This window comes from Mesoplodon densirostris, chromosome 20 (genome assembly GCF_025265405.1).
Source record: "Mesoplodon densirostris isolate mMesDen1 chromosome 20, mMesDen1 primary haplotype, whole genome shotgun sequence".
Classification (NCBI taxonomy): Eukaryota; Metazoa; Chordata; class Mammalia; order Artiodactyla; family Ziphiidae; genus Mesoplodon; species Mesoplodon densirostris.
In genome coordinates, this window is record NC_082680.1 from 25,134,880 (window position 1) to 25,149,674 (window position 14,795).

Consider the following 14,795-nt stretch of genomic DNA (forward strand, 5'->3'; position numbering starts at 1 on the left):
CTCCAGTCCATTCTCTATGTCTGCGTCTTTATTCCTGTCCTGCCTCTAGGTTCATCAGAACCTTTTTTTTTTTTTAAGATTCCATATATATGTGTTAGCATACGGTATTTATTTTTCTCTTTCTGACTTACTGCACTCGGTATGACAGACTCTAGGTCCATCCACCTCACTACAAATAATTCAATTTCATTTCTTTTTATGCTTGAGTAATATTCCATTATATATATGTGCCACATCTACTTTATCCATTCATCTGTTGATGGACACTGAGGTTGCTTCCATGTCCTGGCCATTGTAAATAGAGCTGCAGTGAACATTGTGGTACATGACTCTTTTTGAATTATGGTTTTCTCGGGGTATATGCCCAGTAGTGGGATTGCTGGGTCATATGGTAGTTCTATTTTTAGTTTTTTAAGGAACCTCCATAGTGTTCTCCACAGTGGCTGTGTCAATTTACATTCCCACCAACAGTGCAAGAGGGTTCCCTTTTCTCCACACCCTCTCCAGCATTTATTGTTTGTAGATTTTTTGGTGATGGCCATTCTGACCGGTGTGAGGTGATACTTCACTGTAGTTTTGATTTGCATTTCTCTAATGATTAGTGATGTTGAACATCCTTTCATGTGTTTGTTGGCAATCTGTATATCTTCTTTGGAGAAATGTCTATTCAAGTCTTCTGACCATTTTTGGATTGGGTTGTTTGATTTTTTGATATTGAGCTGTATGAGCTGCTTGTATATTTTGGGGATTAATCCTTTGTCAGTTGCTTCATTTGCAAATATTTTCTCTCATTCTGAGGGTTGTCTTTTCATCTTGTTTATGGTTTCCTTTGCTGTGCAAAAGCTTTTCAATTTCATTAGGTCCCATTTGTTTATTTTTGTTTTTATTTCCATTTCTCTAGGAGCTGGGTCAAAAAGGATCTTGCTGTGATTTGTGTCATAGAGTGTTCTGCCTATGTTTTCCTCTAAGACTTTTAGAGTGTCTGGCCTTACATTTAGGTCTTAAGTCCATTTTGAGTTTATTTTTGTGTATGGTGTTAGGGGGTGTTCTAGTTTCATTCTTTTACATGCAGCTGTCCAGTTTTCCCAACACCACTTATTGAAGAGGCTGTGTTTTCACCACTGTATATTTTTGCCTCCTTTATCAAAGATAAGTTGACCATATGTGTGTGGGTTTATCTCTGGGCTTTCTGTCCTGTTCCATTGATCTATATTTTTGTTTTTGTACCCAGTACTGCATTGTCTTGATTACTGTAGCTTTGTAGTATAGTCTGAAGTCAGGAAGCCTGATTCCTCCAGCTCTGTTTTTCTTTCTCAAGATTGCTTTGGCTATTCAGGGTCTTTTGTGTTTCCAGACAAATTGTGAAATTTTTTGTTCTAGTTCTGTGAAAAATGCCAGTGGTAGTTTGATAGGGATTGCACTGAATCAGTAGATTGCCTTGGGTAGTATATGACACATATACCAATTAATGATAACCCTTTGTAATCAGTGATCAGATTTCCTCTTACATCAGGATCCAAATAAGTTTCACTCATTGCAGTTGGTTTAATGTCTCTTTTTAATGTCTATATTTTAGGTTTTTCTTTTCTCTCACCCTTTGGTCTGTCTCTAGCTCTAGCTCTCTTTGTCTTTTTATCTTCTTTTAATTTTTTCTTAAGAAATCAGGTTATTTGCCCTGTAGAGTTCTCCATAGATTGGGCTTTGCTGATTGCATCCCATGGTGTTCTTTTATATGTTCCTCTGGCCTGTGTTCTTCCTGTAAATTAGTAGCTGTATCTGGATGCTTGATTAAATTCAGATTTGATTTTTGGAGGTAAGAATACTTTGTAGATAGTTTTAGAGAAATTGATTTTCAGTCTCATCAATGTTGATTCTCTATTTATTGAAATGACCATATGGCTTTTATTTTTGATATGCCATGATTTTTTTTAATTTGATGAATAAGATAATGAATTTGCCTCATAGTTTCTGTCTTTTGATCTTTCATCTACTTTCATTTCTGAGTGTATTTTGGTTGATGAATAAATTAACCTATGTCATTAAATGTCACATGGTAATTTCAGCAGCTCGCCTAGTAACTGAATCCTTGATCAGTTCCCTTTGTTTTGATGTGTTCTGTTTGATGCTCCAAACTTTTGACTAATTTGGAAAATGACAGGTTAACATTTTCTACATTGATATGACCTTCTCCCAACCAAATTGATACTGGTAAACTATGCAGAATACAGTAAAGAATGTGCCCCTTCTACCTTTAGCCTGATGAGATTATAAATATATCAAATTAAGCCAGTCAACTGACTGCTAATATTTGCTTTGTAGGCTAGATGGATCTTACTCCTTTAGAATAGGTGTTGATAGGAAAAGATTCAAGGAACAGCTTGAAAGTTCGTTGACTTCTGGCTATGGAAATTTTATACTCAGATAAAACTGTCAGTGATTAGTAGAAAATATATAACAGAACTGTATTTCTGGAGCTGGCTTCTTAGCTAAGAGAAGATTATTGGCTTTGTAAGGAAGAAAATGTAGCTTTCTTGTAACCACCTGGCCAGCCATACACTGTGGGAGGAGACTCCTTCTTCTTTAGAAAAGCTAAGACATCCTAAAGACATTTATGCCATTGACATGTTGCTCTAAGAAGTAGTAGACTAGAATGATTACCCTGTGTCATGAGCAAAATGTGCTGTCAGAAAAAAAGAAAAAAAAAACAGCCACTTCTGTGTTTGAAAAATAACCTTTGTTGACAATTTTTATTTTTCTAAGGAGAACACTATCTAATGACACCAAAGCATTTGCTCAGCAACTGCTGGGAACTTAGGATCTCCTTTCTGTTTAGCTACAAATGAGCTCAGTGTTACAACAAAAATTAGAATTTTGTTTTATGAGGAGAAACACCCAAGGGTCACTTTTCATTCTGCTGCAGAAGGAAGAAAAAATATTAGGGACTGAAAATATTAGGGTCTGCCCTGAGAGCTTGTAAAGGAGGGAGGGATCTAAAGGCAATCCTGTTAACCTACTTCAGGCCCACTGTACGTGTAAGAAAACAGAAAACAAGCATGTCCAAATTCACTTATGTGACCTTGGGCAGCCTGTACACTTTCGTGAATTTTTAGCTGGAGGTATTTGATGAAAGACTGCAGAACTGTTCTTTTGAGATGATCTGTATCCTCTTTTTCAATATGGGATAAATTAGACACTATGTGAAGATTCTTTTGGGTCTCCCATTCTATGTGTGTTATGATGCCAAAGCTCAAGTTCACTACTTAAACCAGTTAACCTCCACCAGCCCTTGGTGTCGGCTTATTCTTTGAACAGACTCTCACCTTGTAGGTAATCTACCATGTCACCAAGTCCTGAGGTCCATGAATTGAGATGCCCTAATTCTAGTTTAGAAAGTTCTGGTTCCATTTCTGGTCTCGTGATGGTTCTTCCCTGGCTTCCCTGTTTGTTTCTATAGCAGAGTTCAGTAGCGGAGAGGCCAAGGAGATGGGCTCTGGGAACCTCCAAGTCAGGATGGGTTTCTTTGATCTTCTATCATTTTTTTCTCAAGTACCTATTTGCTATTCAGCAACGGATTGAATTACTACTTGCAAAAAAATGCCAACCCAGAATGGTGATGCTTTAGTGGTTCTGAATCTGGCTCTGGATTTTCGTTTGGAGAACTAATGCCTCCCGCATCCTTCCGTTGGCATCTGTAGAAGCTGCATTAGGTGGCATGGCTTTTCCTGCTCAGCTTCTGAGCCAGAGCGTCATTTTCAGGAACCACATAAGCATTTCTTCCCAGTAGAAGTTCAAAGTGCTCTGGTACATAATTGCTGAGGAGCTATATTCTGAGCAAGAATAATAATTTCAGATTTTTTTTTAAACTGGGAGATCAAAGAGCAAGAATGCATGCAGATTTCTAAATACATAGCCATGGAAGATATCACAGGTAAGGATTTTTAAAAAAAACCTACAACTTTGTAGCGATTGACAGTTTCATGTTAGAATATAAAAATTGTTAATATTTAGAATATAAAAAGTTAGAATATAAAAATTGTTAATATTGTATATGTTATTGAGAAAACTGCAGAGAGTGATTTAATCTTCTGCGAGTAAATCGTTAAGAATTGTCCTAAAAACTCCTAGTCAGGGCTTTTTTGCTCAGGGCAGATAGGAGCTAATGATTGCTTCTTGGGGTAAACACTATACACTCATACTAATTCCTGCTAATTGTCAAAGAAAAAGAGACTGGCTTCTTATCAGTAGTTTGCATTTGTGTAATGGCCCTGGTCTGTTAGTGCTGTCTACTTCACTGATAAGGAAAACACCACTTAACACAAGCAAGAAAGGGAAGCATCCTTTCCAGCATTATTTTCTTTTTAGCCTGTCTCTGAGCAGAAAAAGGCTGGTATTCTATAGGAAATACTGTGTGTCCATGGGAAAATATTGAGTAATGAGCAGAGAACACTCAATTACTCCTCCAAGTTTTATTCTGTGTATTTACTAAAGTGTGCAATAGTACGTGATTTCCAAAATGTTGAGTTATAAACAGAGTTTATACTATGGCCCATATTCAATGGACATCAAACTATTTTTAAATTTTTTAGAGTTTTTAAACTGTTACAATAACACACAAGATTATAAATACAATGAATTCATGTAACTTGGAAGCTTGGTCAGAAATATTAGAGAAATACACCTGAAACTTACACGATATTGTAAATCAACTATACTTCAATAAAAAAATTTTTTAAGAAATATTAGAGAATTGTGTGGATCTGGAAAGTTGAAAATAATGACACATTTAAGATAGCTTCTTTTTCTTTTAACTCAAATTGTTCTTCAGTTTTATTTTGTAAGCCAATTGAATGGGTATAAATTATTGACAGTGGTTTTGAAAAAGTTAGAGTAAGTTATTGATATTTACTTGATGCTTTGCAATCATTCAGTGGTTACCCCTCCAAATCAGACCATCTCTTCACATTTTGTAGAAGAATAATTTGCTAAGAAACAACATTCGAGGCTTGATTATGTGTACTTACAGTGTCTGGACAGACATGTTTTTGATTCTCTTTGTTCCATATTTATGCCATTAGTAATGGAAACAGATCCTCTATTTGTGTGCAGTTTTGCAACTGACAAAGTGTTTTATCAAACTCTGCAGCAACCCTGCGATACCTCATTTTTGCAGCTGAGTATACTGAGGCAGGTAGCTGGACCAGAGTCCCACAGCTAGTAATTGGCAAAATTGTGTCTTGGTCCCCTGATTCTTCTCAGCTAACTCCAGGGTCATTTCACTACATTTCATCTATAAAGGTCTCCTTTTAGGGAGCATTCTTTACAGTCTTACAATTTTCAACCCCAGTAACTTTAGTTATTATTATGCCTCGCATATAATAGGTGGTCATTAAAGAACTGTGAAAGGAAGGAAAAAAGGAGGGAGGGAAGGAGGGTGGGAGGGAGGAGAAGGGTTAGGGAAGGGAGGGCGGGCTAGAAAGGAGAGAGTCCAATTTCCTGGTGCAGGATTTGGGGAATCTTTTTTTTTTTTTTTTTTTTTTTGCGGTACGCGGGCCTCTCACTGTTGTGGCCTCTCCCATTGCGGAGCACAGGCTCCGGACGCGCAGGCTCAGCGGCCATGGCTCACGGGCCCAGCCGCTCCGCGGCATGTGGGATCCTCCCGGATCAGGGCATGAACCCGTGTCCCCTGCATCGGCAGGTGGACTCTCAACCACTGCGCCACCAGGGAAGCCCCCTGGCGGATCTTTAAATGGTCATCTTAGTGTCCAAATCCTTGGCTAAGTCAGAGAACTGTTCAGACTTCCCCAGAATGGTCACTAGTCCTGATCTATACTACCAAGACAGACGGGGTGGAGAGTGAAACACTCGGAAGAAATCCTCTGGTAACAAGTTAACTGCTGTACTTATACTTTCTTCCTTATAATTTTGTAATTGGTAACATCCCAAGGAAAGTGTGTTTGGGATAAAACGTTCATATAAATGATAAACTTAAAAGTAATGAAGTCACACTTATCAGTGTTCCCAATTGCTGTCCAGTTAGCACTTACTAGAAGTTGACCAACTCCCAGATTATGACAAACTAGTTACAAAGCAGAGGGAAGCAGTTTTCATTAAGGATTGAATGAGTGAGATCTATGTCACCTACTGCCAGGAACAGCTATGAAGCTCATCTTTTATATATCAAAAGCACATTCTGTTGGCAAAACTGTTAGCTTTACCCCTGATAAATTCCTGCCAGCTCCCCCAGAAAGAATGCTGTTTCCACAGTTTGGTTTGAGAACCTGCTTTGTCTGTTTCATTAATTTCTGGCAGAATTACCACACGGAAACTGACTTAGCAATACAGCGTATATAGGCCAAAGCGAAAGGATATCACTGCAAAATTTATAGATGTGCTTAGGGCTGACTGTGCACTGCGGTCAACTAAGGAGAATATATAAGGAAACTTGGCAAAAATCTGAAAGGTTCATATATCACCATCCAGATCCCAGGTTCTTCTGACAATTACAACTTATTCCTGTGCTTGGCTGTTGGTTCAGAACAGCTGTAACCCAGTTGGTCCACACTTTGTGTCACCTGGGAGATAACTGCTGCTTTGCAATTCCATGATCATTTTTGTTTTCGCTGCTACTAAAGGATAAAAGCGCTAAGCAGGATAGTCCATGACACGTAAGAGAGCTGCTACTTCATTCTCTCCAAGAATTATTTTATGATCAACTAGCCCATTCCTAGTGTCAAGTCATGATCTAAGAATTTTTCAAATGGATGTGTCATGGGCTTCCCTGGTGGTGCAGTGGTTGAGAGTCCGCCTGCCGATGCGGGGGACACGGGTTCATGCCCCGGTCTGGGAAGATCCCACATGCCGCGGAGCGGCTGGGCCCGTGAGCCATGGCCGCTGAGCCTGCGCGTCCGGAGCCTGTGTTCTGCAACGGGAGAGGCCACAACAGTGAGAGGCCCACGTACCAAAAAAAAAAAAAAAAAAAAAGAATGTGTCATAACTCAGAGCTGCAGGATAATTCAAAGGATAATCATATCAAGAAAAATACTTTTAAAGGACTGAAAAAAAGGGATTGTTTCTAGTTTTAACGGGCATTTCTTAATCCTACTTATTTGATAACACAAGATCAGAAAATCCAAGGAATAGGTATGATGTTTCTGTCTCTTGTCTCTGTCACAGCTAATTTTCATTGTAAGTTTGCAATTAATATGGAGGGTCTGCTTTGGCGAGGAGGGGGTTGATTTTGTTGTTTTTAATAAAAAGCCTCAGCATTTGTCCTGAAAGAGCCTGCTGCAGGGTTTGCTGCCCAGTTTGGATGAGGGGTAATTCTTAGCAGCCTGTCAGGGATTCAGGGACCACTGGGGTCTGCTTGAGGCTCAGGGCTCCTTTGCAGGAATGATGGTGACAGAACGCTGCAGGGGGTCCCCTCGGCAAAAATACTCTGTCCAGTGTGTCATCCCCATAGATCCCTGTCAGCAACTGAAACTCGTAAGCACAAAACCTTTAACATTTAAGACAAACTCTCTCCTAATATTTTTTTAAAAGCAGTCGCCATGGATGAAAATATCCATAGCACCTAAGTAAACAGTTTTTCACATGAAGATATAATATTATGTTAAAATCTATGCTACGTGATGTGTAGAAATTGTCTACTCCGTGATTTTATAGACCAAAGGATGCAAGCTGTGTTTCCCCTCTTCCTGATAAAGATGGTAAAAGTGTAGCTGCTGGCAGAGGGTAACATCACCTCTCTCCTCTCTCTCCCTGGTTCTTTTGGTTGGGTTTGTAGACCCGAGCTGGACATCTGGAAATGCATTCTGAAAAGGACTTTGTGTTGCAATAATTTGAAAGTTGACCCAGTTCTTAATTACCCATAACAATGATTCAAGGAAAACATGCTTCTTTGAACTCTTCAGATTTCTGTTATCAAATTTTACATCTGATTGATAGATACCAAAATTAAGATTCTTCCCTATTTGTTCAGTAATCATACCTGCTATTACTCTTCGGATGCCAGTTTTGTGCCAATTCCTTTTATCTCTAGAAGAGTCCTGTAAGAGTGCCCTTACCCTGTTTTCTAAATGGGAACATTGACCCTCTGGATGGTTAGGTGACTTGCTCAAGGACACAAAGCTAGTAGGAGATGGGATTTGAACCAGATCTGTCTCCAAAGGTCAAATCATTTGACTGTCCTTTGCTGTTCCTCCTGAAAGCCATGGTGAGAACAGAGAAATGGTCCCAAACATGCCATAAACAGGAGAATAAGAGGCAAGAAAGGCCTCGAGTCGTTTAGAAACTGAATAATCAGATGCTCAGTATTTCAATCAGGTAGAGTAAAAATCAAGCAGAGTTAGGGTCACAATTGGTTAAATGTCAAAGCAAAATGTGCGCTTGTGAAGGAAATGAAAAAGAAAGGCAGGAGAAAATGGAAAAATACGGCAGGTCAAATAAAATAAACAAGGGCATCTGAGTTTCACACGCAAATCGTAAAATAGAAATTGATAAGGAAGACAAAGAATTAAAAGTCACTAAGAATGAGTCAGATAATCGACGAGAAAAACTTATGTCTGAAGATGGACTCTCTCTACCTCGGGAGAGTAAATAGAATGTTTGTTGGCTGGACATGTTGGTTTTACGTTTCATCTTGATAATGTCAGTGATAAACATTATGTTGGGAGTTAGACTGTTTGGGGTTGAGACTGAGCAGTGTTTAGGGGGCTCCCAATGCTGTACTTGGGGAGAAGTTCTGAGACTAAATGCTCTTACAGTCTCAGGACTTTGGCTTCATTTAATCCCTGCACCTAAAGGTGGAGCAATCAGTGTCAGCGTGACTTTCCAATAACTGTGAAGTTTGAAGGCAAGTGAATAATCAGATTTATCACATGAAGACATTGCCAACCAAAATTAAAACTTGTTTCTACTCCTACTTCAGAATGTATGAATTTTGCAGTGCTTTATTCTACATTGGCAGCAATGTTAGACTGTCTTTGCATTTCTTCAAAAGCGTGATGGCAATCAGACATTCAATAATATTCTTCTGAGTAGAAATTAGAATAGAATGGAAATTTTGAACAGAATGCCCCCGATCTATACATTAATACATACTCAATTAATAATATTTTTTTCATTAGGAACAAATAAGCCACCTTGTATTTTTCTTTGCTATACATTATGTCTAAAAAATATCAAGTCCATGCACATATATCACATAATTTCAAAAAAAATAATTTTATTAATTAGTTGCCATTAAAAATTGATATCTACATTCAGTTGCACTGATATGAATTTATGTCATTATTTTTGAGCCTTCCTGGAAAATGTATTTTTCTTAATGACAATAGATGTTCTCTTTTCCAACTTCCTTAGAAAAAGTATTAGTTATAAGAAATGTTGAACCTGTTGCCTATTTAATTATAATTAAATTAATTAACTATAATTACCTTTTATAATTTTATTATATTTAATTACACCCAGAAAGTACTTAACATCTTTGCTGTTATTTATTAAGCCTGAAAGTTTAGTGGAGTATGCCGTATCTTATATGAACTCTTTCTTTTAAGAGAATTTAAGATTAAAGGCTGCTTAGAAGAGGGAAAGATGGGTATAAACCTTTCCCCTTCTTTATCTTTTATCCAGCCACATCTACATCTACCACTGGGACAAGCCATCTTGTCAAGTGTGCAGAGAAGGAGAAAACTTTCTGTGTGAATGGAGGCGAGTGCTTCATGGTGAAAGACCTTTCAAACCCCTCAAGATACTTGTGCAAGTAAGAAAAGAAATCCTCTGTGTGGCTTATGTCCATGACTGCTTCTTTTAGATGATTCCATGTCTCATGATGTATCGTTGCTGCTTTTTCCAATTTCGTTGCATCCTTTGAATAATGCTGTTTTATTTTTAAAGTGTTGTGAAAAGTTCATACCATTTATCATCTTCTCTGTTATATCCAGAATGTCATTTTGCCTTTTTCAAGGTGGGTTGTTGTTTTTTTTTTTTTTTTGCCTTCATATTTATAAAGTTGCTTTCCTCGTGGTTTTCCTCATTGTTACCTAAGAGAGATGTGCAAATATCATAGAGGTCTGGAACTTTGGATACCTACGTCTCCATCCAGTGTATGGATGAAGCTGTAAGATGATGTTCCTTTTTACCCCGGTGGTCACCTGCAAAACGAATAGGACAACTAAAAGAAGCAGAAGTGCAGAAGATTCTTTACTGACACATCTGTTACACTTGGCATTAGCTTATTCTTTTATAACTCCTTTTTAAAAATGGAATTTAGGTCGATCTCACTAATGAAAAATCAGCAACTTGCATTTGTTTGGAAATGCATTTAGTGTGTGTAGCATCATTGCATGTAGAAGGCAGAGTGTTCTTTCATGTACTACAGTTATTTATAGATATATTTAGAATGGCGCTCTCTCCAATGACCTGAGGAGTTAATGAACCATTAAGAAGTATCACAGTTATTCTCTCTCAACAGACAGAATTAAACAAAGATGTTGTCAGTAAGGTTACATTAAATATTTAAACCTTGCAGTTAAAATTAGTAGGTCTCATTAAAAAGCACGTGTTTATTGTGCCATGCATTTTTAGTCTACGCTTGATATTTAGGTTCTGTGTGGTCCATGGACTCAAATAATTTGATGTGGTAAAAGATATTTAAATATGCGGTGAAAAATACACATTTATTTTGCAGTTGACTAAGAGCTGTATCCCACTGTTCTAAAGTAGCAGTGCTTGTCCTAAATGAGAAAAAAAAATATCATCATAACAATCATCTCTGGCTCCAGAATATTACTAGCTTGTGACCCAAATGTTGACAAAGAAGAACAAGTTTGTCAGAGAGACAGATGAGCTAATAGAAAGAGCAATTAGCAAAATGAGAAAAAAGGCACAAGAAATCATTAAGAAGGCCAATTCTCTTCTACATCATATAAATAGTATGCAAATATTTAAGTCCCTTTTCTAAGAAAGCCTTCACTGTTTGTAAGTAATAAAATGCATCTTAAAGGACATATATTTTAAAATCATAACACCAAACAAAAATGCCATTTTGGTAGAAACGTTTTGCTGTTCCTGTGCTGATCTAGACACGGGCTATGTGTAGAATGTCTCGTGGGACCTCAGGGCTGTAAGCAAGTACCTCCCAGATCGGCTTTTTTGCCCTCCACATCTCTCCTTTTAATAGAGTAGAAGCAGAGAAGACAAGTTTTGCTGGTTGTGTGGCCGATTCTATCAATGAAAACAGACAACTTATAAAAGCAGCTATAGTCTTTTATTTATTTTATTATTTTATTTTATTATTACTTTCATTATCCTTATAGGATCTTATGCTTTTGTACTTTATTACTTTTGTAGTGAATAAAAGACTAGGAATCACAAGAGTAAAATTCTAATTTCAATTACTAAATATCCCTTTCATAGATATAGGTAATAGTTATAAGCCAAGATAAAGTTAATAAGTCAGAGTCTTTTCAAAGCTTTAAAGCAAGATAAAAGTGAAAGAGTATATAGAAAAAATCATTTCTTTCAGGTCTGAAGGATTTTATGACTCTCAGTGTTTATTGTTTTAAAATTAAAGATTCACTTTTTGACAACCAGTATATTCAACTCAGCATACCTATAGCAAAGAATTAAAGTTGGTCAGTTTTAGACTGGTTCTGCCAACTTGCTGTGAATACAGCCCAAACATTCCTCCCTGCACATATTTATCATAGTGTATGGGGATGACCAATTTTTTTTTTTTACTTTTTATTTTATACTGGAGTATAGGCGATGAACAATGCTGTGGTAGTTTCAGGTGCACAGCAAAGCGACTCAGCCATACATGTACATGTATCCATTCTCCCCCAGACTCCCCTCCCATCCAGGCGGCCACATAACATTGAGCAGAGTTCCCTGTGCTCTACAGTAGGTCCTTGTTGGTTATCCTTTTTAAATATAGCAGTGTGTACCTGGGGGATGACCAAATTTTATAGTTTCCTGTAAGATTTTCTCTATGAAAATAGAAAATACCAGAAGCTGAGAATTATAATCTGTAAAATATGAGGTGCATTTATTATATGGGTAATCCTTTATTCTGTCCTAGTCATAGACATACAACCTAATTATGTTTTAATAAATCACTTGAAAAAAACACTTAAAATTATAGTTCCTTTAAATGCTTCTCCTTTTTATTTTTATTTATTTATTTATTTGTTTGTTTATTTGCGGTACGCGGGCCTCTCACTGTTGTGGCCTCTCCCGTTGCGGAGCACAGGCTCCGGATGTGCAGGCTCAGCGGCCATGGCTCACGGGCCCAGCCGCTCCGCGGCACGTGGGATCTTCCCAGACCGGGGCATGAACCTGTGTCCCCTGCATCGGCAGGCGGACTCTCAACCACCGCGCCACCAGGGAAGCCCGCTTCTCCTTTTTAAACAATTGTACCCAGATTATCTATGTTTTCTCTTTTTTACTTCTTTAGAAAACATCTGAGACCACTGTATTTTAATTATAATAATGAAACATGATTATTTTTCACTGTAGCCGTTGCAAAGATTTACAAGCTGAGTGAGTATATATGATAGTTTCTGAATACCTCTTAGGAACCAGTGCAGTTATTTTCCACGTGTTAATTTCAGCTCTTCTGTGGCCCTCCCATGTCCTGTACAAAAAGTGCTATCGCCTAAGTGCTGTTCATTTGTTCCATTTTGGTATTGTGCCAACACTGGAATTTTTTTCACCCACACAGCTTTTCATTAAATTTTAAGCCCAATCCAGAAAGAAATAACTTGTTGTATATTTTTCTAATCTTAAAGTGAAATGTTGTCTTCCTCAAACCGTTATTAAAGCAGCAACCCATGAATGAATATTGTTTCCCCCAAGCTAATTGTCTTCTAGTTCTCAGCAAATTGGCATTATACTTTTATTGTATCTTTTTTTTGGTGATATAATCTTTCAGAAAAGCGTTAAAGCTTACTACGAGATCTTGTGGGAAACAAAATCTTTGACATCTATGATTTTGATCAGTTTTATCCCCCTTTTGCACCATGTCTTTACTGATGCATCAGAGCAAGCCATTGATGGAAGAATTGGAATATGTTCACTATCCAAAATACGTCATGCCTTTTCTGTCAAATTTGTCTAATTGTTTTTTAATCCCTGTATTAAAAACATCTATAACAGTAAAAATAGTTTAGTCAGAAGTGAAACCAAGGCACATCATATACCATGTCTTGCGATATTATATTGTTCACTGGACGACTTGAATAGAAACAGAAAACACGAAAGTGTTGCATTGGCTTATCATGGTCCTGTGTATGAAGCCAGTTCATAGTTTCCACATGGTCCATCTGTCCAGGGCAAAACGTTTCTGAAGCATGTGCCACATCATTCAAAATCAGCTTTATCCCTGGCTAAAGACATGACTCAGACACACCACAAGCACACGAGTTTCCAAGTAGTCTCTCTGGTCATCTCATCCACTGTTGTCTTTTGGGGAGTTGAAGTCGAAGACTTTACAGCAAAGCTCTTTTGTCTCTCTGTTTAGAACAAGGTGTTCCAAATGGATTAACCATATAACAGTTAAACACTTCTCTGAGGAGAGGTTTGCTGGTTACTTGGACTTCTCCTCTGGGAACTGTGCAGGAATTTCTGTGGTGTTTCTCATCTTTTATATTTCTCTTCTCTCTATAGTAACTTAAAATTTATCCTGGGGGGGAAAAAAATACAGTTACTATTCCAGACTGCATAAAGACCAGAAAAGAATCATTCCGTCTTTTACCCTCTGGTACCCCATGTAGTCACATGGTTCAAAGAAACAGGACAGTTTGAACATGACATTGTCCAGATGTTCCTCTTTGTTTTCTCCCCTTGTTCTTGTATATCTGCTCTTCTGAACAGCTTTACTTAGAGAACTATTTTGGAAGATGTTGATGTGATTTCTTTTTAATCTAAAAATGATTTTATACCAGACCGTATTTATAAACCCATGATGCTGTCCTATGGGCAGATGTGCCTTCCCCATGTGGGGATTAGAGTTTTAACCACCAATTTTGGTGAATAGTCTGAGCTCTTTCACTTCAACTCTCTGGACAGTATATTTATAACATAGAGTTAATATGTTCTCCAAACTTCTTCCCAGGGAGTCAGTGAAATTAAATGAATTCATTTCTGCTAAAGCACTTCTAACTCTGGGGAAGCAAGATTTCTTTTTCCTTATAATAAAAAATAAATGGTAGAATTACATTCTCTCTGTAGACATTGGAAAAATATATACACCTGTCTTAACAGACTGTGTTATCATATTTAATTCCCAATTCTTCATTTTATTTAACGCTAGCAGTTTTTACTTGATTTGTTGGGGCCACCAGCTAGCTTTATAACTTTGCATTTGACATTCATTTAATCATGTACTATCTCTGATCATTAACTTCCTTATATGTAAAAACAGAAAACAGAAACAAAAAGCAAACAAAACATAGGAAGATGGGAGGTGCCTTTAAACATGAACTTATGATATTGTCTATTTTTTATGAAGCCATGTAGTATATATAAGGGCCTATATTGTATTACACATTATTATTGAGATAGTTACGAAAAACATATAGCTAGAGGAGATAAAGTCACAACAAATTTGTTATAGTAAATTAAACTCAGTAAATGAAATATTAATTAACATTTGTTTATAGAACAGCTACATCTATGCCAGGCGTTTTTGAAAACACAGAGAAAACATGAAGCATGGTCGCTTGTCCCTGGGAACTTAGTCTACTTACAGAAATGGAGTAACTAAAATAGTACCTCAGTTAAAGTGACTATATCCC

General features: G+C 37.4%; 1 protein-coding gene across 11 annotated transcripts in view; it reads left to right on the forward strand.

Annotated features, from left to right (window-relative positions):
• Nucleotides 1–14,795, forward strand: part of NRG1 (neuregulin 1) — a 1,033,559-nt gene that overhangs the window by 989,931 nt on the left and 28,833 nt on the right. For all 11 annotated transcript variants that reach the window (XM_060085726.1, XM_060085730.1, XM_060085729.1 and 8 more), the window contains one exon: nucleotides 9,631–9,760. In XM_060085726.1, the coding sequence (XP_059941709.1) occupies nucleotides 9,631–9,760 (130 nt within the window). The remainder of the gene's footprint in view (nucleotides 1–9,630; nucleotides 9,761–14,795) is intronic.